Here is a 25,295-nt window from a genome sequence, read left to right as displayed (position 1 = left end):
CCTCAGCCCCTAGCTGGTAGAGATTAAAGCTGAATTCTATTTTAGTATTTGCAGTGGTAAACCCCAGAGGGATAATATCTTGTTCTAGAAGGGCCTAGCTCCCTTTTATTTTCTACCCCTATGAAATTGCTGCAGAAAGGTCAACCATTTTAAGCAAAAGCATCATAAATGATGCCACCCTTTGTTTCTTTTTACAGTTCTAAAAAAATGAACACTTGAACACATACTTCACTGGTTTCTCTATTCCCTCCACTAAAAACCCGGAAGTAAACAGAAGTGTACTTGATATAAGTACTATAATCCTCCTATGGAATGACAGCCTTTGAACATTATTCCTGATATGATACCAAGCTATATTATCATTCAGCTCAGTAACTGCCAGAATCATGCTCAAGAAAAGTTAAAATAAGTACTCTGTGTGTCTCTAATCTTGTTCTACTTTACAGGTTTCAATATTTTGCTTTCCCTACAGATAACACAGATTAACACTCATGAGTGAAAAAGAAAATAGAAATAATTATTTTCTGAAGTTTTCTAAGAAGCAAAGTACTCACCAGCAGTAAAATTCCACCCTGCACACTCCTTCCCATTTCAAGGCTCTGACTGCTGCATACACATTTTAGAAGTCACAAAATGTTCCTCAGAACAATTGTTCAAAAGTTAATTTCTTAGTTTCTACACTTAACAGATTTCTGCTTGTATCAAAAGATAGGTTAGACTTTCTTCCACCTCCTGCATTTGAGAGATAAATAGTAGCAATGGTTCCTTCTTTGGAAGAGTTTTAGTTCTAAATTACTTGCTTTTAATTTTTAAGGGCTGTATAACCTAAGCAATAAGTCTCATTAATCGCTACTGCATGATTTAACGCAGCCATTCAGTTCCAGATGCCACTCAGTGCTAGAGATATGCTAATTCCTCCCAAGCTTTAACCTCCTTTTGCAGTTGAAACCATAATTTTCCACGTTGGTGGAGACAGGATTTTACTCCTTGCACAGGGCCTCCTGCCAATCACTTTTATGCCTGAGCAGTGGCACACTGCAAGTTCCATTCCACGGTTATATCAGACACCTTTTCGTTAAATTTGTTCGTTGTATACACCCTCTCTCTTACATTCTGCTGCTACAGCATCATAGTCCCAAACTCTACCCTCTCCAGTGACAACTCCTGGTTTGGGTAGCAAAAAGTAAAATAATTTGTTGCCACCCTTACCTTGTTTTCTTTTCTCCTTGTTTCCTCACACTACTTTTTTTTTTAATTTTTTTTCCCTTTATCACCTCCTACCATTAAACACTATGATTGCGAAGTATCTGTCAACTGCTCTACCTAGGGCATCAGCTATATTCCAAAACCAGAAAGTTGCACTGACAGAGTTGTTTTGTGAGTGGGAGGTGAGGGGGGAAACATTCAGAATTTGCAAATCCCAGTTCTCAACGTGCCTGGCACCCAAGAGATCTCCCAGCACAAAGCTAGAGCAAGCGTTGAGTTCAATACCAGGTGCCAAGAGGTTCTGGTAGAAGAAAAAGAAGAGTAGTGACATTGCTGAACATTTGATCCAAAATCTGTATTTTATGACCCTGTATTACACATTCACCAATTAAATACAGGCACAACCTATTTTTGGATTTGGGGGCTGCTACGCTTATCTTGGGTTTACATGCTTGGCCTTATCTGGCCAACAGGAGATGTCTAAGTTGAAAAGTCTGCTTTTGACTGATGTTAGTAAAATGCACTACCGAAGTGACAAACCGAGAAACTTCTGAAAGAATACATACTCAAACACATTTTTTTATTGGCTTCTCACCCTACACAGAGCTATAGATGCACATGAAAATTCAAAGGTATGCAGCTTTTTTCAGTTAATTGGCTCTTAAGGAAATGTTCACTACAATCTCAGTTTTCAGATGGACTAAGTACCCACAATGAACCATAAATGTTCGCAACTGAAGATAAAGTCAAACACTTTATGCAATTTAATTTAAACACAAGAATCAAGGGTTTCAAAAGGCACTACTGATTTTACATGGCTCCAAATTGAGGCTGTAAATTCCCAAATTCAACAACTCATAATGTCCGGAATTACAACAATCTGAGTTTTAATGTTTACTGAAAACCAAGCCACTCTTTAAAGCACATCCATCTGGTCACTACCAAAATCCCATTTCTTTCGCCCTTTACCTACTTCCAAAAGAAAGGCAAGTTCATCCCATGAACATCTTTAGGCCTACATGATATCCTTGGCCATGTATTATATCCTAACTTCTAAAATGAGAAACTGTTAATGTATATTATGCTACTGTAGAAGCAAATAGTAAAATTAAAGTCTTCTATATATGAACTTAAAACCATGAACTGCTCTATATGTCTAATCTTCAATGTAAAGGCAGTTCAGCAATTAGATAAGAGGCAATATAACTAACCCAGAATGTAAAATAAATACCTTGCCTGGGGACATGCAAATTTCAGAACACACAGAAATGCTAGCCAAGCAAGTTTTAATGCAATACTAGCATGAAACAGTTTAACAGTACTAAAGAAATCACAATTCTGATTTATGTACAAGACAATTAAAGGAGCCCAAGATAAAGACTACAAAACCGAGTAACATCAAAAGTATAGACTATGCAGTTCTCTCACATGGCTGTCACAGATGACTTTGGATTTCGTTGGTTGGAAACCAACCCTCGCTATACCCGGCACTGCACGTCTGAGAGGATAGGTTGTTCCAAAACTGAGCTTATCCAACTGCTAATTCACTATGCAAGATGAAGAAAATGAAATATTAAGTTTAAGATGTTAAATCCAGAGCTCAGCACAGGCTTGTCAGCTTTACAGATCTTTAATGTACAGTAAGAGGTCCTGATGTTATTTTAATCATTCACTATATCAGCATTAGACTTAAGGTAATGCAGCACCATATTGAGCAAATACTTGCCAACAGAAAAGGGCAGCTTGAATAATTTTGCATATATGACTATGCATTTCTTCAAAGAAAGTATATGTATTTCAGGACTGCAGCAGTCCAGAAAACATGCTTGTTTTCTGATTAAAAAAATATTCATACCATTTCAATAATATTATATTCAACTAGCCATTTTGGTCTAAGCTGAATTTGTAGTAAGTTATATTTAAATGAAATGCTCTATTTATTTAACTTACAGTGATTTACTTAAATGTAAATAAATATAAACATTTAACATAGTACAGAAAGCCCTATGCCCCTCTAAAGGTGTAAGGGTTGGTGGCAGAAAACAAGAGATGAAGGGGAGGACATTGTAGAATTTACCTCTACCACCAGTCAGCTAACCCATAAAGGTACTCTCCTCTTGTTTAGATATGGAATCCAATTCTTCGTTATGGAATTTCTTTGAAAACCAAGTAAGAAAGAAATCTTCAGCAACATATATACTATTTTGTGAAAGTATATATGCTAATACAAGCATTCTATATGTCAGCATTCTGACTGAGAAGATGAATACCTAATACGTCTTTATAAAAAAACCCTGATGTTTTTATGCACTAGATGTAGAGTTTATATTTAAAAAAATCCCTGAAGATAAAAACCAAATCTGTTAAAAATTAAGTTGAAGATGACATAAAAAAATGCTATTGCTGTTATCAAAATCCATGTATTGAACACCTACATCAGGAGGTGAAGTCCACGCCCAAGTCACACCATCAGGGCCTTCACTGCTGCAGCAACACATTGACATCATTTCACTAAAAGCTAGATGGAAAAGTGCTCAAGTTCTATGTAGTTCTTTGGATAGTGGCGCTGAAAGCAACTACGAGTATGCTTGAGGACCTGAAAAGTAGTTTTCAAAGATGTAAAGCTGCTTTTTAAACTTTTAAAACATGCTGAACCTTTATTTAGATCCACAAGTGCATACTCTGCTGATTAACAGTAGATTCTCCTTCCTAATTTTCCAAGTTTCTGTTTCTGGAAAACACAATTAACATTACTTCCCACTAAAAAAATTGAAGGCAAAAGGTTTTCTATTCCCCTTCTCAGCACTGAATTCTCCTCCTTCTGGTAAGGCCACCTTAAGGATGTACCACTCAATAAACCATTCTGTCCTCAGCAAAGGAAAAACAACTTCTCTATCCACGGGTATGAACAGAGCATTCTGCTTATTTCCCTCAACTGCAGCTGCTCAGACAACAAGTAGGCTCTAAATTAAAAGACTAGCCTGCCACCATTCACAAATTACATTATTGTCAATTTATCTATTTTGTTTTAATCAGTCATAAGCAGACACACACATACACACATCAGTGTTGGTCTGGTCTTAAGCTTCAGAACAAGAGAGGCATGGAAAATATCTACATATCTCAGAAAACCCTAAAACAGTTCTCAATATTTGACAGTATTTAACGTCAGTAGTTGTTCATATACTCCTTCACTTTCCCACTAAAAATAGTTTCCTCATTTTATTTTCAAAAGACATGCAAAGAAATAGAATATAGAGGCTTTCCTTAAGCCTCTATTCACTGTTTTATTGAAGTGCAGGACATTTCCCCTACTACTTATGCGTGAAATGGATACTCCAGGAAAGTTAAATGAGAATAAATACTTGCCTACCTCTCCCTCTAGCTGACTTTGTGCAGTTGTTTTAACATCAATTAAGCACACATTCCTGGTCTGAGAGGCCTACCCTTGTACCTCTTAAAAAATGTTCCAGAAACATATCTTATAATTTTTGTGGGTAAATCTGGGTAAATGCAGAATTGTTCTAGTGAAATCATTGTGTCAACTAACAAAGAAATACTGGCATCAAGAATTAAATTCACCACCACTTTATTTCAAAACAAGCTTACCGTCATCTTCAGTGAAAGGTAACTTCCAGTACCTGGCCTAAGTCTTTAAGCATCCTGATTATGAACTTAGCTCTTCAAAAAAAGAAAACCGCAAAATGTAATACAACAACAGAATAACAGAACTCTGCACATCTGACTGAAAACTGAAGTCATTATCAGCTTCCCAACTGCTCCTCTTTTTCACCTGTTGAGGTTTTCCATAGTACCAAGTCTCAAGTGTGCGAGTTCAACATAGCTGCTGCCATCTACGGCCCACGTCTGTAGACAAAAACATCTGTTCTCGTAAGACATTTTCTTTCTTCACATAAAATGCCCTTCTACCCACACCAATTTAGCACTGATTTAAGGCTGATGCAGTAATGGGCCAAGAGGCATCAGTGTCTGTATGAAACGGTATTAGGACCTATGTAGGTAATCCTAAAGAAGGCATGAAGAGAAGGTATAAACTAGTAAATTATCTGCCCTTAAAAGCACCTCAAACTTTTAAGATACTTAAGAAGTAGCTCTACTCTCACCTCTTGGTCAAGCTTCTAGTCACTAACAGGAAAATACTCTTTATTTCCCCTGTTTACATAATTTATTGGACCTAAAATACACCTCAGTCACTACTTTTCCACTATTTACTTTACAATTTTATGAAGAGTCACTCAGGTAAAAAGTTAAGGAAGGTTATCGCCACCAAATGAGATTATATAGCAGAATACACAAATAAAATGTGTCAGGACCTCAGCATATAAGTACCCTTTAGTTTGCTTGGAAAGAGCAACGTTCCTACTAACTTTCTGATAGTATTTGTAATGGTCCGACCATCTTTGTAGATCTAATCAGAACCATTAGCCTGTAGACTTTGGGCAGGAGATTCGGGAGTATCCTTCACATAAATTCACGGTTTCTAATAAAAACTGGGCAGTACACAGTAATCCTCCAAAATTCAGTACCCTGAACATTACAGATGATCCCTGCTAATGAAAATACTGTGTTGCTTCAGGACAATGGTATGGGACTACATGACATAGAAGCAAGAAAACATTTGACAACCAACACCGACAATGGTGAGCAAAAGTCATCTTGAGTGTTCTTCTGTTTTAAACAGGTATCCAAATCAGTTGCTAAGCTATATGAAAAAGTGTCTCTTTCTAGTTTAAAGGTAACAAAAAAACCACACCAATGCAAACTGAAAACAAACAAGTTTGATCTCCACAGATACTATCAGTACTCACAAGGATAAGTGGTTTTGAATCAGTCAAACACCTGGATACTTGGAGAATATTCCATCACAAGTAAGGAATTACCAATTTCATAATATGTGGTTATTTTTTTTCTAGTTTGAAGTCCTCAGACACAATGCAAGCGTGGCCAGCTTCTTCAACTGTAAGCAGCTGACTCAATCTTTCTTAAATATTCCTACAGTAAAATTACTTACAACTGCATGCCATGCATTAGGGGTAGGTGAAAAACACCAGGGTTTATGTTTTCTTGGGTGACTTATTTGCTTTACAGATTATGCACTTCCATATTCATAATCCTTTGAATTACTGTGTATTTTTTTTTTTTTTACATCTCTCATTTTATTACTATCAGACAGAGAATTTCGAAAAAGAGCAGAACCATTTCCTGAAATACTCTACTACTTCATGAAGGGAAGCTTCCCTCTTTAAGTACAAACTTAGGAGACAAACAAAATGCATCAAAGAAACGGCTGATTTATTTACTCCAATAGCTAGGCTAGCCAACTGGAAAGGACTTTGGGGACACTTCACGGACACCTTTAAACTACTAACCTAACCATCAGAAGATAACTCTCCCATGAAGGAATACAAGAGACAATTTTGCCCTCCACTGGCTAGAACTATCACTGGAAACCATGCCTGCCTCGCTGCTGTCAGAGCTGCCTACTTCATACAGCATGAAAAGCCCTCTTGAGCAAATGTACCAATCCAATTTGAAGTACAGTAATTAGTACTGGATATCATGGACAGGAAAGGCGGAAAACATGTTGAGCAGGTGGGAATCAGCAATGCAATGAATCACCTTGTAGAAATATAAAGATTTCTGTGGAAGGATCAGAAAAATCAAACTAACATACTTAGCCTTGAGAATTGCTAGAGCAGGGAACACACATGTGGAAAACCAGAACCTTGACACTCTTATTCCCAGCAAAAGCATTCTGCATGTTACTCTCCAGATAACTGAAAGCTTTTATTTTTCAAACATATTAATTTGATGCTGCTGTTTCTTGAGGGGTGGAGAGATGAAAACTCTATGGATTATGAAGGAAAGACTGCCTCAAAATGGATGAAAAAGGGCAGAATGCAGATAAATACTCAAGAAAACAAGGATACCAGAGAAGTACCCCTTTAAAGCAATTTTTATTCTTATCTCTATGCAAAGCAGGATTGAAATTATATTGGGAGAATAAGGGAGGAAAGCTGCTATATTCCAATGTTCAAAATTATTCAAATTTAAATTTATTCAACATTTATTAACCACAGGCTTAGATGAAAGAAGGTACTTCACAGGATTGCATAGAGGCAACACCATGATAAAAATTAGGGTTCTTAAATTTTAAGTGGTTTACCAATTACTGTTTCAACAAACACTAACCCATTTACCTTTCTATTATTAAAATTTTTCTCCTCCCCATCCCCCAATTATTTCCCACCTCTCAGTAGAAGTTTCTAACATCCCATTTAGAGTGTGACCACACAAACCGTTGATTCAGTACTGGGTGTAAGTCAGGGAAGTGAAAACCTTCAGTGGAAACGGGAGGAAAGAATCAATCAACTTGCAAGCAGATCAGCTGTCAGTAGAACTCAAAGGATTTCAGTGTGGAAACTGCTGTAGATGACTCCTGTCCTTCCTTCTGCACTGCAGCCATCTGCCCTCAAACTTCATCCAAAGGTTTCTGGCATCTCCATTGTTCTAGACACAAGACTGACTATTTGATCACACTCTAGCTGAGGGGAAAAAGAAACCCCTCTGGTGAGGGAGTTGGAACAAAGTTATTCTCTGGCATTTGTCTCTATCTTTGTTATTGACTTCGCTTACACGGCAAAATTAAAAACCTCCATAAAAATTCATGGCTTTTTTTCTCTTTTTTTCTGTTCAACAACTCAGCTGGAATCAACATTATTAAAGAGAACATCCCCATCCTGAGGGAAAAAGAAAAGATAAAATAAAAAAACAAACCCCCCAAAACCCTTATATTCATCTTACTGTATTGAGCATTTATGTGAGAAATAGATCGATAAAATAAAAAATAAATTAAAAAAAAAACAAAAACCAAAAGACCTAACTATCTCTTAACTTGGAGTTTAAGATACCCCAGTACAGAACTGAGTTACAGAGTACGTTGTCTATGAAGTGAACTTTTCCATGGTGGGGGCGATTGGCATGAAAGATTTACAAAGCAAATTGGTGAAAAGGCTCTTCCCCATTCCAATTGTTTCTTCCATTAGATAAAGAAGGCAATGCAGAGAAAAGCAAATTAAAGATCGCATGACTGACACGGTCAAAAGTTAACAGGGTTAGAGTAACTCTCTTCTTTAAAAAGAGAGAGATGCAAAGCTTTCCATATTCAAAGCCACAAGAAGCAAACTTAATACCTAACAGCAAAAATTTAATAGTTAAGTTTATGATATAATCTAGAAACAGACATAAGTTATTGCATTTGGTGACATAATTAAGACTTAAAGCTTCAGGCAGTGTACTTAAGTCCTTCAAAAACATCATTCATTCATTTACTGACCAGGTATCTCATGCTACCATAACTTTAATGACTCAAAGGGGTCCTCAGCAAACTTAGAAAAATCAATTAAGGTAGAAAAGTTAGCACCCAAACTAACCTTAACTATAACGCAAGGTTTTATTGCATTTACCCGTAGCTTAACGTATGACAAAAGGCGCTGTTGAGAACAGAAATACTGCAGGCAGACGAATCCGGCCTCTTAAGAGCAACAGGAAGCTTATGCAGAAACAAAACGCAAAACCCCAAGCACCTTCACGACTGCTCCGGTCCACGTTAAGACCCCCGCGGTGCCCCGGCTGAGCACTGCGATGGGCACGCCGCCGCGAAGCAGGGGGGTGCACGCCCGCTCTGAAGTCACCACAGGCAGCCCTCCATCACATTCCTCGACACCACGGTGTGGTAGGGTGCTCACCCAGAGCAAAACCTGCTATCAACAACACCCTACTAGTAAGACCCTATCTTTAATCTACCGGCACGATAAGGTGCCCCAACACGCATAAACCCCGCGCAAACAGTGACTAATGACCGTTAATCCCCCCTATCTCCTCGGCCATCTCTCCTGCTCCCATTTATCACGCTGGCGCTTCACTTCACACACGTGGGTAAACTTTAACCGCCGAGGTGAAGCAAAACCTGTCCCCAAGCCCTCCCACCGCCGTGCTCCCCACCCGGGGCGAGTGCGCGGGGTCAACCCCGTCACGCGTGGGCCCGCTGCCCGGGCTGCCCCCGCGGCCCCGGCGGTTGGGAAGGGGGAGCGGCCGTTGACGGGCCGCCCGGGGGAGAGGGAGCCGTACCTGCGGCCTCTCCCCTGGCGCGTTATCCGTGCAGGGCCCCAGCCGAGCGGAAGGCGCAGCCCGCCTCCCGCGGGAGGACGGGATCACTTCCCGCCGTCCACTCGCCGCCGGGGCTCCCCCCCCCCAGCCCTGCTTACATCAAACGACCCTCAGGAGCCGCCGGCGCGGGAGGGGGCGCCGCGGCCGCCCGCAGCCCTGGGGCCGCACCCGGCTCCCGGCAGCCCCCCCCCCCCCCCCCCCCCGGTCTGCGCGCCCAGCCCCGGGCAGCCCCCGCCCGCGGACTGGCCACGGCCGGCGGCGGCTCCTGACACCGGGCCCGGCGCAAACGTCGTCTGGGAGCCCGCCGGGTGGAAATCAGGCTTCGTTTCCGAGGAAGGGAGGGGGGCGGGAGGCGCGGAGAGCCCAGCTAGCGCATCCCCCCTCGCCAAACCGGGGCGGGCGGCGGGAGCGCGGCCACCGCCGCGGCCCCCTATCTGACTCGCCTACAAGTGGTGGTTACCTGAGGTGAGACATACGAATCCAAAGAGGTAAAAGTGAGCAAACTCCGCGATCATTGTCCTCGGGTGGCGCCTGCAAGCAGTCTCATGCCAGAAGAGCGGGGGGGAGAAACGAAGAGCCCCCAGTTGTAATTCCACAGAAGCTTAACGTAAGCGAGGTTTCCTAATCCCGCCGGACTCCCAGGGCGAGCCCCCTCCGGGGAGGGCGCTGTCAGATGCGCGGGGCTCCAGCAGCACGCCAACTCCGGCCGGCCTCCCCGCTCCCGGCCCGGGCTCTCCTAAGCGGCGCCTTGACACTTCCCAGGACCATCCAAAGCGACAGGAGAAAACAAAAGATCCTCGAGTTCCCGCAGCCGACGTCCGCCGCCTCCCGATCGCAAGTTGCCGCTCCGGCCCGAGACTTTGCTCCGGGTGCCCGGGACGAGCCAGTAACGGGACGCAGCCGGGACGGGCACGGACCGGCCACCGCCGCCCTCCGCGAAGGCGAGAGGCGGGCAGGGAAGCGCTCTCCGCGAAGTGCCCCGCCAAGTCACTGGGCAGCCGGCGAAGGGCGGGCGGCGTCGCGGGGCGAGCTGCGGGCAGAGCGCGGCGGCGGAGCGGCGGCAGCCCCCGCTCCCATGACGGGGGAAGGAGGCGTGCGCGTCGGAGGGCCGCGGCGGAGCCCGGCCGCGGTCAGGCGGGGCGGCGGGCAGGGGAGCCCCGGCGGCAGCCCCTCGCCCTGCCCAGCATCGCCGCCGCCGCCCCCTGCACGCGGGAATCCCAAACTCGCCCACTCCCCAGCGCCGGAGGAGGGCACAAGAGGGACGAAGGAAGAAAGAAAGAATGGAGAGAGAGGGAGGGCGAGCAAAACTTCCCCGGGCCAACGCCCCCAGCCACCCACCCGCCCTCGGTGCGGCGGTAGCGGGAGGAGGAGGAGGAGGAGGAGGAGTGGCTCCTCGCCTTCCCCCGCCGCCGGGGCAGGAGTGCACGAGTCAGGCGGGGCCGAGCCCGCCGCGCCTGAACTTTCTGGTGTCACGTCGAGCCGCTCGCGGCCGCCGTGGGTTTCCCTTCCCCCTCCCGGCCGCCGCCGCCTCCTCCCCGCGCTGCTGCTGCTGCCGCCGCCGCGGCAGGTCTGCTGCCGCTTCAGGACACCTTAAAGGAGCCGCACCTACGCGGCCCCCGCACGCCCGGCGCGGCGCGGCCCGGCCCGGCAGACCCGCCCCGCCCCGCGCGGAGCCGGCACCGCCTCCCGCCCCCTCCCCCCGCCGGCCGCCGCCGAAGGTAATGCGCGGGGCGGCTCCCGCCCCCGCCGCCCCCCCGGGACAGACCGTGCCCCGGGGCACGGCGTACCCCGCTCCCGCCCCCGCTCTGAGCCCGGCGCGGGGGGGAAGAGAGGCCGGTCCGAGCCGGGGGTAGCATCAGTCACAGAAGTTCAGATTCCCCCCTGAGAACAGGCGAACAAACGAAAAAAAAAACCCAACTCGGGTCTACGGAACCCCAGGCCCCAGATGGAGAGGGCCGTGAGGCGTGTGGGGGTTACTGACGTTTTGGTTCGGTGTTGCCGGGCGATTCCGCACCGTTAGGCGCCCGCTCACCACCACCACGGTGCGGCCAGCACGGGCCCACAGCAGGTAGGGCCGCAGCACGCCTTTCCCCCCACGGTTTACCTGACTATTTTCCTTTCCTTTCCTCCGCTGTGATGATCAGCGGCAGTAGCAGGCGGCATTGTGGGCAGGTACAGCATTGTCTGGCATTCCTGGTGGAGCGAGGAGGCTGCGGCTTGCCGGATGGTCCCTAGTGCCTGCGGCCTGGCCGTGCTCCAGGCGTGGACCAAACCTCGGACAAGCGTCCTCAAATCCTCGCTCCTGCGGCTGTGCGCATGGACAAACACTATGCAGAACTACCTGAGCAACTCTAGCAGTCAACTCCACATGGTCGTGTTAGCTTTAGCTCATGCCACGAGAGGTAGTGGTGGGGCAGGAAGACTTAACACTGTAGGTGAAAAGGGAAGGTGGACTTGGAAGAAAGACTGCTGCCTGGTAAGTCAGACATAGAGTAGTGCTACCACCTCACAGCAAAGCTCCAGCTATTCCTAGGTTTGATTCATTAAATTACGATGATTGAATGAGATATAAATTTAATTTCCAAGAAGCATGTTGAATACATTAACCCCATTGACAGGTGAGCCTTTTCTTGCAGAGGGATAATAAAACGCCAGAGAAAGAACCTTCCGTTACTTCCTGTCACAGGACTTAGACGCACCCCACATTGTTATCAGCCAAAGAGGTTTGGATGCTCTCATCCACCATCAGTCAAACTCCACTCATGCTGGCATGCCACTACGCTTGCCCCATTTTACCTCCCTCAGAGTCGCGTAGGGCAAACTCTGACTAATAATCCAGCAACAGAAAGGTCCTGTGGGTTGCACTGAATCTATTTTGGTCCACTTTTATATGAGATCTGTAAAGACAAATTTCCAATAATGTAAAGCAAAATTGGTTTACATTGGAAAAAAAAGTTCCTGGTTATATATATCCAGTATATATATATATATCAGCAGCAACCAAACTGGCAAGATTTTCCACTAAAACTGATCAGAATAGACCAAACATTAGAACACTCAGAAAAATAATCTACTATTTTAACACCAATCGGACATTAATTTTCAGACAGAAAAAGGAATCGGTGTCCTACTTCAAACACATTTAGAAAATAATCTTAACTGTGAAATCAGTGACAGGGAATATTTTGGAAATGACCAGATTTCTTCAAGTTGTTCTCTTTCTATTCAGTGACCTCATGCCATTGTTCCACATTTCATGAAAGAAAAATGTATTAGCACCTCCAGAATTAAAACACACTGCAAAAACAGTGAAGAGGTCCTAGATAATCCTTGAACCATAGTGAGAAGTTTGAGATTTCAATAAATTAGGTTTGAGGTGGTTCTTTTTTAATTAAATAAATGGGAGTCGCATGCAGGGCTGAAAATGAGCCTCAAGAGTTCATTTATTTCACCTCCCTGTTCTGAGATAGGGTCAAATATAAGTAGACTCCCACCAGCAAGTGTTTTTTAACCTGGTTACTATACATTTATAATGACTGGAATTTCATATTCTCTTTAGGTAACCTGTTTGAGTTACTATATAGTCTTTTTTTTTTTTTTTTTAAGCCTAGGCTAAATAGTCTCCAGGAATAAAACAAAACACACCACCATTACCAATAAAATTTTGAAGGTGTGTTTTTTATTCCTTCTATAGTATCAATACTTGAGAGACTCACGTTGTACCAAATTACATATTTTAATTGACTGCTTCTGTTAAATAAGCAAACCCACAAATCTACAAGTATGTCACTCTATAGAGAATAAATGGGTTTACATATTCTGTGAACATACATACATACATACATATATTTTTTACATAGATGTATTGATTTATTTGTAAAGTGTCATTTTTATGTATCTGGTTTTATATGAAGCTGCCAATACTCCCTATAATCTTTAATTGTAAAAACATTATTTTTAATGCATTTCTATGACATATGTATTATCTAGCAACATAAATTAATCCATTTACTTTTTAACTGGCAACAAGTATATACGATGTGGAGAGAAGGTAAATAAAGCATTTAGCTAATTCCCAGAGTGTTTTTTCTACTCAAGATAAATCTGTTTCCTGTACATTAGTGGAATAGTAGGTTTCTAGATTCATGGACTCTTTTGCTTAGGTTATTCAAAAAAAGGGCCAGTAAAATTTTATGCTGTGTTGAAGTCTTATGTATGCTGGATGTTAATTTTCTAATTTCACATTTCAGATAGAGATACTGCAATTACAGCAGTGGATTACAGCTCTGAAGCTTGAATGACCTTACCATATGATCATGAGGTGAGCAATAAGTAAAACAGTTTAAAGCTTTTGTGCCACAGTTACCCCATCTTTAACAAGCATCTAAGACTGTTTCTATCACTATAAAGAAATCTTTATCCTTTAAGAAGTACAGATTCATTCTACTTTAGGTACCTATAGTGAAAGTACACTAGAGCTTCAAAGACTTGTTCAATTTGTACTGGCTTAGATACTTCATAACATAATGTTTAGCTGTCAGTGTTTTCTTACTTCAGAAAAATTACTAGGAGTGGATATATACTGCTTTAATTATCTTTTTTAAAATTCATTTAGATTATAATAATATATAGCAGCTGCACGGCTAAGTGAATCTCTTCAAATTGTAAGCCTATAGAAATTCATCAGAATATCTTATAAGTAATTGACATCATCTTTAATTCTGCAGATGTTCTTACAAAATGTGTGCTATTCAAGCATCCTTATTGTCCTTGATACTGATACATATATACATATATACGAGACGCACACACACACACATATATATATCTGTCAGATAACTTTTCTAGGAAAAGAAATAAAGCTTTAACCTCTTCAGATCTGGGGAACACTTCTTCTATGTGTATTAAAATGGAGATGTACTTGCTGTGTTAATTCTGTAATATGTGAAGTGTGAATGCCTCAAAAATAATCAGATAAGATAAGGTAAATTTGGTGGCATCTGACAAGGAGAAGGCAAAAATGTCATAAAATTGTATTCCACTCTAAATTATATCAGTGGATAATTTTGAGTCCAAAAAGTATGGAAAAAAATAGACCACTTCCAGTGACATAAAGTCATGTTTTTAAGTGAATTTAAAACTACAGAAAATACGGTAATGTATGCATTTGATTGTACAATAACATACATCTACTGCATTCATCAAAGTGAAATATTAGCTCTAATTCCCAGCGTTTATCTTTTTAATTTTCATACAGTACTGAATGCACAACACTTGAAGGACTGAATTTTTAATCTGGTATTTATCTTCTTCTAAATCTCCCCCCCGCCATTTTTAAGACTTACACAAACATGTAATTTCTGACAGACTAGGACTACTCCTATGTACAAAATTACACATGCTGCCTGTGTTTGAGGCACAGGACTCTGGTTGGGAAACCTCCAAGAAAAATAAAAGGTTCTACAGAACTGATAGTTGTGATTCAGCAGATGGCACTCTTCCCTCGAAGTGACTGAAATCAGTGCTGCCTCTGATACAAGGGACAACGTGCTTTTAGAGATTATGTATTTCATGTTACCCAGAAGAACCTGAATTTTTGTAAGTACTAAATATTCCAGGGTACTTCTCTCTAAAGGCAGAGATATGCACATAATGTCTTGGATGTGTTATGGGGGCAACTGCACTCTGTCTCCACAAACCTTTTTGAACTTCAAATGACTCTTACCTTCCTGGTCTTAAAACTACTGTGTGGCCTTCCAGTTATCTCCGGGAGCTGGCTGCCAGAAATACTGTGTGCGTGCGTGTGTATATTATATGATCACATATGCACGTGCCTGCCTGTGCGCACGGAGTTTATCATTCTGAGCGTTCTGAGGCTGGCAGCGAGGATGACTAAATCAGTAACATTATTCTGTATGCTACAATTAAGCTTCCATTGACATCTCAGAGAACTAGTTCAGATAAGAGTGCACCGTTATTGTTACGAATTAGGCTATTATGAAGGTGTCTGTACAATTTATTCAAACTAGAACTACTTTCACAGATTTTTGTGAAGATGGGCATGACAGCCCTCCCAGGCTTGGGTCTGCTTTCATATGATCAACCATACAGATTCAAGAATCCAATCAAAAACAGCCAATGCACTTGCACATTCACCCATAGTAACTCATGCAATTCCATGTGTCCTGTCTTTTGTGTTTTGGTTTTTTTTCCCCCAGTTAATCTCTTAATCACTTCAATGTTAGTTATTTACCTACAATAGTCTAATATATGTTTAAATTACTGTATCACATTATGTTACCCTCAGAATGTAATACTCATTTTAAAAGGCAGCCTCTTAAATAGTCCACCATGTTCCTGCCATTGTTCTATCAGATATAACTAAATTTCAAAAACTGTTCCTTCCCAGACTGTTTAGGACACCACAGAAGTGATCTTTTGGATTATTTAGTAAACTGTCTTAAAAAACTACTAAAAATATTTTTTCTAACTGTAACCATTAATAAGCTGAATTGAAATGGAAAAATACAAGGAATTATACATCTCTCTGTGTATTTGTCTCTAAGTGTATTACGGGCCTAACCCATGGTAGGAATCCTAATTGAAGTCAATAAACATACATGACAGCAGAACAGTGTATAATTTCAGTAGTGTTTTTGCACGTTTCAGTAGTAAAAAAATGGATTTTTCTACGTTAGAGCTAAACAGGCAGTGAAGTTAGAAGAAAGAGCACTGTAAAATGTAACTGGATATAAAAAGTGCATGGATAGCAAAAGCCTGAAAACCTACAGTTGCCATATAATTAATTGGGATAATTATTATGAGTAAACAAAAAATGTTATGATTTCCATGGCCATATAAGTCAATTTCTGTCTCTTTCTTGACCTGGCTGGTTACTGTTTAAACATGCTATTAAAAGAAATCATTTTCTTGTGTTTGATTGTTAGGACCTTAACTTAATTTTGCTTTTATTTACATTGATTTTGGGATGTAACTCTTATTTCTTTGATGTTACTCTTAATTACACTACTAGTGAATTCAGACTTCCAGTGTCTTTCACTATGTACAACATTTAGAATAGTACTTATAGTCAATGCAGAGTAAGGAATACTGGCAATGAAATATAAGATTTTATTTGCTATGTTGAATTCATAGATAGAGACCCTAAACAAGCTCAAGCCCCATTATACTAGGTATATAAAAACAACATGACAAAAGATCCTTTCTTCAAAGGACTTATAAAGCATTGTTATCAACTAAAGAACTACAAGAAGAATTCACCACTGGCATAAACATGCAAAATTCCATTGAAGTTTATCCTTTAATACTCCTTTATATTAGGGGTGAATGTGGCTTTTCATTTCTGTTTCAAAGATGCTATAGCACATCCCCACTGGAAAAAAAAAAAATCACCGAAGCTATATTCCTTCTGTTCCCCCAGTAAAAAATGCTAAGGGCATATTTTCTATTCAGTCTACTCAGCAGACTAGCTCAAATGCTTTTTAAAAATTATTATAATTATAGGAAATACTGCATACAACTTCTGCTCTGTGGTTTTATTCTTGTTAATGACAAAATGCTAATCTGCTGAATATGTAATTTATACACAAACAACACAGTATTTATTACAAAACCAGTGTTATCTCTGATACTACTAAATGAAGAGAGACCTCTCCCTGAAATCTCAGTATTTGCTTTAAATGTTCAACAAATGAGCCATTCAGTACTTGCTAGCTCCTTGTTTCTATACAGAGTATAGGAAGTGTATGAGGGTGTCACCTAGTGGATTGTTTGGACTGCCTATAAGAGAGCTAACAAGCAAAAACATCCAAATGGCATTGAAAGAACTAACAAAATGAAAGAGAAAGGTTTCTTTTTTCTTTATTTAATTACTCCAGGAATTGTGAAGGCTTAAACAGAGCGTTATTGTTCTGTAATATCTGCCTTTGGGTTCCCATTCATGTCACAGAATCTATTGGCACTGAAAAGGGCTGTAAGAATGATGCATCCACAATTTTGAAGAGAAAATTACCTGTGTTCCTGGCTCAGAGGAAAGGTTTAATATTACCACAGACGACCATTTTAAATGAGTTGCACAAAACTTTTGTTTAAGATTACAAATAAGTGGAAAAAATGATATACAGTGCCTGTAGGTTCCATCAATTATATTTTAAAAGAAGAAACTATTCCATGGTTTTCAACAGGCCATCAAAAAAAGTTTTTTTACATGTATTAGTTTGAGATTGCTGTATGCATTTATAATTCATAAATAGTTAAGGTTAACGTTAGCAATCTGGAGATGAAAAGGATTACATAAACTATCCATCTTATTTCTTTGATTGAATTACTGCACATATTTAAAGCAGACGCCACTTAAGAACTGAATACCTGCAGTGAATTAACTCAGTCAAATGCAAAGCAGATACCCAAGCCAGCTCACCCAGTACAATTTCAATTGCATGTTGAAATTTAAAATAACCAGCATACAATTTATAATTGGATGATGAAAGTCTATCTGATCCCATATATTTAACCTCTTTTAATTAAAAAAAAATGCTTACTATAGTTTTAATATTACATTCTGCCCTTGAGTGGAGGAAGGGAAAAAAGTAAGGATGGAACTACAAATGAGAGAGACATCCTGTTTTAGTGCCTACAGCATACATGTTATTACACCCCCTGAAATTCTTCAGTGTGTGTGCTGTGTGACCAGCATGGGAAGAGGAGAAAGTCTTTGCTCCATGATGGTATGCTTATTTGCTGGTGTCAGAAGTACATACTACGTGTCAGCAAACACAGTATGCTACTGGAAGCAGCAGCAAAAATCTTACACTAGCAGTACGCTTTGCTGGCCTTGCTGTTGGTACCCTGCCTGAAGTGGTAATATGTCTGTTTTAATGAACAAGTGGAACTGCCTTCCTCTGTGTATAAGGGCTAGCCTAGCCTTAGCCTTTTCTGCATATAAACAATACATACAGACAATCTGAATTTCCTTGCAAAGTACCCTAGGTGAAAAGGTATAAAGACCCCAGCAATCCTTACCCATATTAAAAGCTCTCAAAACCACACTTCAAGAGAACTGTGAAAATGTATATTACTTAGTTTAATTACCAAACCAAAAATTTGTATAAATGTATTTTGAGTGTTTGAATAAAGCCAAACTACTACTTTTTGAGGTAGGAAATGAAGGAAAAAAGGAAAAATATTGGTTAAATCCTTCACCCTCAAAACAGAGAACAGAGTTCTGTTGATCAGAAGCATCTTATTCTGCTAAATATTAAATGTTTTCTGCTCCTTGGAAGCATTTCTGTCTTCTTTGGGACATGGAGTTATTTTGGGGGTTTCTTTTTACTTTTTTTTTTTTTTTTTTTTTCCTCAAAACTGTTGGTCTAGGTCCTAATGGATTCTGGTGAGAAGTGCCCAGGTGATGTATATTGTGAAGTTCGGTAGTAGACGCTGATAAAGTATAAAATCTGCAGGGCAAGTAAGGATTGCTGCTGAGGGAGAGGATGCTGTCGATAAATCTTGTATACCCATTCATACAGCAGGCTATTTTATTTTAAAATAGTTCCTTCCAGCTTTGTGCAGAAAACAGCAGTACCAGGCTCTCATACTGCATACATCTCCTTTCTCACAGAAGGTCAGGCTGCCTTCAGAATAATAATTAAAAAAAAAACCAAAAACCAAAACAAAACAACAAAAAAAAACAACACAAAAAAACAAACTAGAGGGAAGGCCTTGGGCCCCAGCTAAATATTTCATTAAAAAGAAAACTGGTCTTGCATGTGTTCTCCTTAAAACCTCCCAAAGGACAAATCTGTCAGGGTATGTCTACATAGTTAGGAGCATCCAGTAACACAACTATTCCTCCCACTCTCTGAGACGGCCTGACACAAGCCAGCTCCAATCCAGAAGCTGAGTAAATATGCTATCATAGTGCCAAGCCTGAGCTAACACAGGTTGTGTCTCAACAGGCCTTATTAGCTCAGGCTCATTACTATAATAACATGGCTATATGGCTGCTGCACTGCAGCTGGCTCTGTGTGCCTTGCTTGCTGTGTGCGAGGAACAGGCACTTAAGTATCTGCTCCTGACTGTGTAGACATGTCGTCAGCGTGTTCCTCCTCTTCTTCCCGGAGATTTTGTCATTTAATTTAAAGCCAGCAGCTGCTCCTCTCAAAAAACTGTACTGGCATAAAAGAAGACCATTTGAAAAATAGTATGTTTGTGAAAGGATGTGGAGTGCTGACTGCCTCTAGCACGTCAGAGGATCACTTCTGTTATACCATGATGGAATTTACCCCCGTAGAAAGCATGACCTTAAGCAAGGATCACATGGGTATACAACTTCCAGTTTCCTCCTCTCACCTCTTAACAGAAAAGATTCAAGAGTAAATTACACACTGGAGGAGGCCTAAAAAATGCAGGAATCTGCTTTCAAATAAAAAGTGAAAAACTTACCCTTCTCTTTTATATAAATGGACAAGTTTTGTATTTCCCGAGTTGTTACTGAGTAGACACAATTTATCTGCATTTACCCTCAACTATACTGTTGGATAAACATCCTACTTTTAGGTGGAGGGCACAGTCTGAGCTGCATAGCTAACCTCAAAGAATGCAACAAGAACAGTAAAATTGCTCTTTAAATCTTAATGCTGGAAGGGGACAGCACCAGAATGGTAGTTCAGATGGTAATATCAGACTAAATAAATACTCAGACCAAAGAATGTCTCAGGCAAATTTCTTATAGACCACAATAGGGGAGGATATTACGTGGGATCTACGCCTTCCACACAGGATCCCTGTAGCTCTAATTCTTAGGTGCGTAAGTAGAACAGCAGCAGCAAGACACAAACATTATGTGCCAAAAACCTAATTCTAAACCTAGACCTACACACACACACACAGAAAAGTATTCCCAATCATTTTGCATTGTTTAATTAATGAATTATTTTTGGGTTTAGCTTTAACTGCCATTTTTAAATGTTGCTTCCTAATGATGGAGCTGGGAAACTGTCGCTTTTGTGTATTCAAAATTGATAGTTTCACATAGACATAACAACCTCAGGCCAGGGGAGGTTGCCTTGGCATCGACAGGGTTTGCAATATTGAAACTTGGCATATTGCCATGAAAATGTGGCACTACCAAGGGACCTTTTCTTAATTGGTAGGGGAAACTATTCACCTGAGTAGAAGTTGGAAAGATTTCGTTCAAACATATTCAGTTGGTTCTCATTACAAACAACTTTATTTTTAATTGTAAAATTTCAAATGTGCTTCCCAACTTTTAAGAAAATATACATGCTTAATTTTTGCAACATATTTTGGTATGCAATACTACTTGTGTGGCAACATTTGCATTTTGATTTAAAGAAGCAAATGAGGTTTTGAAAACCTGATTTTTATGATTATAATGGGGAAATCCTCTCAGTCAGTTCAATGTGATCATTAAAGAGTCTACATGTCTTTCAGTAAACTACTTATCAAACCTCCAATGTACTTTGTCTGCTCTTATCTGGATTGTTTCCAAGACATAACACCGTTTTTACTTTTTAGTGAACTATGCTGTAATGCCCTCTGCTGGTTTTAAGCTGGTAAAAGCACTTTAGATTTCCATTTTAGGTGATTTAGAGGGATAAAAATGGTTTAAAGACTGAGGGCTCAAATCACTATGAACTTCTACCAGTACCCTAGGTTGCTGAGACTCTGTAAGAGGCTTTTAAGTAAAACCAGCCAAACTGATCTTAAACAATACCAAATTTGATAAAAACTTTTTACAAAGTTGTCAAGAGCTTTCAAGGTTTCTCAAGAAAGAATATTTGCTAAATTCTCAAAATTCTATGAAATATTCCAGGGCTAAAGGAAGAAACTATTAAGAGCATGAACTGACATCCATTTAACTTCAAGAAGTTAATTCTGCATTAGCAAATCAAGACTTTGAAAATCTTATCAGAATGGTCATGTTATATTTTAGTATTTCGAATGGAATTTCAAAGCTCCTGGCTTACATTTTAACCAGCCAACACATGACAATAACCACAGACTGAAGCCACTGTTAAAGCAAGGAACTGAATATACGCACTAGGACTTACGTGATACTCTTGGTCAATATTTTGAATAGCTTTTAAGAAAATGGGAATGACAATTTAGTTAAATATACATGTACTGTAGAATCCTGCTTCAATACTTTTATGGCGTGAATACATGGAAAGAAGGGAATACTGAAAATCAACTTAAGTTTTTTCCTTCCCAACTTGCTATTGTCTTAAAGAAAGCTTAGTGAAATGCTACCCATTCCCAAGGAGTTAATTAATACTTCCCATGAATAAATATCAAACACACAGACATCTTCTGTGCAGCAAGATTAATCAAGTAATGGTTTTTAAAGTGCTATATCATTTGAAGTATGTATTTCATAGTGGCTTGGTTAAAGTTGCCTTAATTAGATAGGGTACTGATAAAAATAAGGTCTAGGATGTTCTTGTTTTTGTCTTTCCGTTCTCTCTGAGCACAGAGTAAAAATTACAAACCTGGCCCAAATTTGGCACCTTGGAAACATGAGTGAGAGTTTCAAAAGTGATTTGCAGAGGGGTGTTCAACTGCCATTGAAAGAACTCCCCTTGGTATTCTTGAAAATCCCACCCTTAAACCTTTATTAAGAATCCCTTGAAAGAGATTTTTGCTTGAAGCCATAAATCTTCCCATCAGATATGCAGGGCAAATCACCAATTAACAGGAGGCATGAAGGATTTTCTTGATTACAGTTTGGACATGCATTTCTCTGGAGAGCTGCTTTTGTTCAAAACCAGCCTGTCTCCTTCATGTTTGAACACACAGTATGTTTCACGATTGAAAACCAGACAATTTTAGTGCAACAGAAATATGGGTTTGAATAGTCTAAGATGTTTTCCTGAGAAAAACTGTTATACAATATGTGACATATTATTGTTTTGACACAGCATTGTTTCGGATGGCAAAAAGATTCTGGTTCTGTGTGACACAATGGCCTTGGATCCAAATGATGAGTGCATGTAGATGTGGTAATAAACATGTTAAAGGCAAACATTAGCACTCAAGACTATTGTGTAGATTTAGGCTAATCCTTAAAGGATTTTAGGTTCTTGGATCTGCCACGTCCTAAGCTGGCAGTAGCTTGAGGTGACAACCCACTGCCTGAGAGCAGGTGTGGGAAGCATGCCTGCCACTTTTCAGATATATATGAAAAGCTGGAGTCCATCTGTTTTCTTCCTCAACATTTTAATGATTTGTCCTATCTCTGATTATACATGTCATTTAAGCCACAGTAAAGACAACAGTGGAGACAAATTTTAAATAGCATAATGTAGTTCTCTTTGAAATCTGCTTTGCTCTGATGAGGACTGTGGTTGTTTTTATTTTGTTTGTTTTGGTTTAGGTTTTAAACTTAACATTTTAACTACAGGAAACAGTTTGATGAGTGATCAGAGTTCCTATCAGTGAAATAATGTGATGCCTAGCCTTTGTGAAATTTGCTTTATTGCTTTTCTGGAAGACATTGCCCCATGTAGTCTACCAAAGTAACATTCTTGAATTGGCTCTTATCTCTACTATTGTCTGTTAAAAAATGTATTACAGGTAATTTTAGTCCCAATGACATGTAACCATGTAACCATTTCTTACAAAAGAGGTTAGTATTGTGTCCAGTGGCTAAAACAAGACATCTTGAAGAAATAGTGTATTCTGTTACTACCCATTGGATTCAGGATAACCTATTGATTTGACACTGATTTCTCACTTGAATAGTGGAGAGACTGAAGTAAGCACACAGTGAAAACCCCATCTTACAGAGCGGAGAGGACTTATTTCTAGAATCTTGGTACACAAACATACATAGATTGTTGCAGCACTTTAACAATGTAATTAAAGTATAGCAATCATGTAATATCCTTGCTCAAATGCTTGCCCTGACACTTTACATAGAGCATAGGTCTCAGTTCTGAAAAAAAAGCTGTCTTGGTAAAGAGTAAACTTGAGCTGTTCCAGGGATGGCAGCTATTTCTGTGGCACAGCAATCTTCCCCAGATCTCACAATCAAGCACATGCTAACAGCAACAGACAGAAAGGAAAACTGAAAGGCCTTGTCTCTTCAATGCTCTATTGCTGCGCAGGTGACAATCCTGTAAGTCTGACTGAGATTCCATAGCCATAAAGTTGGATTCAGGTCCATATACAAAATAACAACAAAATACTTATGTTCTGTCCACTCATTCTTCAAACATTTGCCATCTGAAACACTGCCATGTCCAAATAAGAGCACAACAGTTCTACCTCATGAGGCTTGAGGTCATGACTTCTGGAGTAACGTGAAAGTGTTATTTCTGCCCTATCCTGGAAAAACTAGGAACATTGTATTTGTACCCACAGAAAAAAATAACAACAGATAAACAGCTTTTTGATTGCATTTATGCCAAACTGCTAACAAGTTTAGTAAGACATATGAAATAGATCTCTACTTTTGAAATCAGATACCAGCTTTTGGAACCTGTATTTACAAACAAATTATTATTATTATTATTATTATTATTATTATTATTATTATTATTATTTATTATTACAAACAAGCTATAATAACATGGTACTGAAGAGTCAAGGGAAGAATTGGAATCGTCGTTTCTTGATCCCTGCAAATTCAGATAAGGTGCTTTTCTGGAAGCCTTAAGCAAATACAAGCATGTCTTACGGAGCCCAGTAGGGGGGTTAAATGGGTGAAATTTAAATGGCTTTTATAAGATTATACTTGTTAATCAAGTGGTCTTTTCTATCTTAAATGCTATAAATCATGCAACCGATACTAAACAATATATTATCTAGGAGATGAACATCTACATTTTAAAGAATTTATATACTACAGCTAATTTTAAAGGTTTTATTTGTGTCCACAACTATAACCATGGCACAGCTTGCAAAAGATTCTTTTCTGTTCTGTTGACAAAAATGAACATAGATCCAAAACACAATAGTCCATACCCACGAAATGGGAATGAGTTACTCCTTTGACACCTCTTCAGTTTGTGGTTTATAGACTACAACACAAGTTGATTACGCTTATGTTCCTAATTATAAAAGTTAAGGGAATTTTCGTATCTTTCAATGAAGAAATGTCTTCGGTTGATTACAAGTAAGATTGGAAAACAAATCCTTTAATGAAATATGTGACAGAGTTGTACTAAATACAATCACACATTGCTCAGCAAAGCTGCCAATAAAGTGAAACAAATACAACTCAAGTGTTTCCATGAAATAAGTAATTAAAGGTTCTCTAGTATGCAGCTTCATGGAGTACAAAGAATAAATCACATAAAATAAAGGCAAGACACTAACAACCCAATTTCATGCAGAATTCCAACTCCTGAAAGGTTTGAAGCCTCAGGCACTTAGAATTTACTGTTCTCATTCAGAGAAATGATTTGCAGACCTAAATGAATATTTTAGGTTTTTTTCTTTGAGTCAAATGATCCATCTGTTTACTAAAACAATTCATTGCAAAGCCAAAGAGGTCATTTCAGGGTAAAACCTCCATCTTAGCAAAGGGTAAACAAAACAGGGTGTCAAGTTGAACTATTTGAAGTATGAAGTGACATTGGATAATGTTTGATGATGGTCAGATTGTATGATCTTTCTGCTGCAGCATTTTTAAGACTGGGATACAAAGAATCGTTTTCTTTGAAGGTATAACATGGACAAAGGTTTATATTTCTATGTCATTATCCTAGTTTATCCTAGTGTATCTGTCATTATCCTATACTGTCAAGTAGTGTTGATAACAAACTTTATATGTAAAAATGCATATACTCTCTAACTTACTAAAGAACTTACAGCCACACCATCAGACAAAGAAGCGTTTGTCAGTAGGCTATGAC

General features: G+C 40.1%; 1 protein-coding gene and 1 long non-coding RNA gene across 11 annotated transcripts in view; one reads left to right on the top strand and one right to left on the bottom strand.

Moving 5' to 3' along the window:
* Positions 1-25,295, bottom strand: part of ROBO1 (roundabout guidance receptor 1) — a 764,721-nt gene that overhangs the window by 312,586 nt on the left and 426,840 nt on the right. The window contains exon 1 of one of the 9 annotated variants that reach the window (XM_030020139.2): positions 9,857-11,010. The exons of 6 other annotated variants lie outside the window; for them this stretch is intronic. In XM_030020139.2, coding sequence (XP_029875999.1) covers positions 9,857-9,911 — 55 coding nt within the window. In that variant the 5' untranslated portion in view covers positions 9,912-11,010. Of the gene's footprint in view, positions 1-8,660; positions 8,682-9,357; positions 9,460-9,856; positions 11,011-25,295 lie in introns of those variants that run through there. 2 more of the 9 variants (XM_030020141.2, XM_030020143.2) reach the window with 2 other exon arrangements.
* On the top strand, positions 11,157-16,280 carry LOC115343745. 2 transcript variants are annotated; one of them, XR_003924268.1, is made up of 3 exons: positions 11,157-11,464; positions 13,647-13,717; positions 15,440-16,280. It is a non-coding gene; the product is annotated as an uncharacterized LOC115343745 (long non-coding RNA). The 2 variants fall into 2 exon arrangements; XR_003924267.1 differs by lacking the exon at positions 15,440-16,280 and adding an exon at positions 14,654-14,830.

The sequence above is a fragment of the Aquila chrysaetos genome, chromosome 7 (genome assembly GCF_900496995.4).
Source record: "Aquila chrysaetos chrysaetos chromosome 7, bAquChr1.4, whole genome shotgun sequence".
Taxonomy (NCBI): Eukaryota; Metazoa; Chordata; class Aves; order Accipitriformes; family Accipitridae; genus Aquila; species Aquila chrysaetos.
Note: the sequence above shows the minus strand (reverse complement) of the source record. Positions and strands in the feature narration are given on the sequence as shown.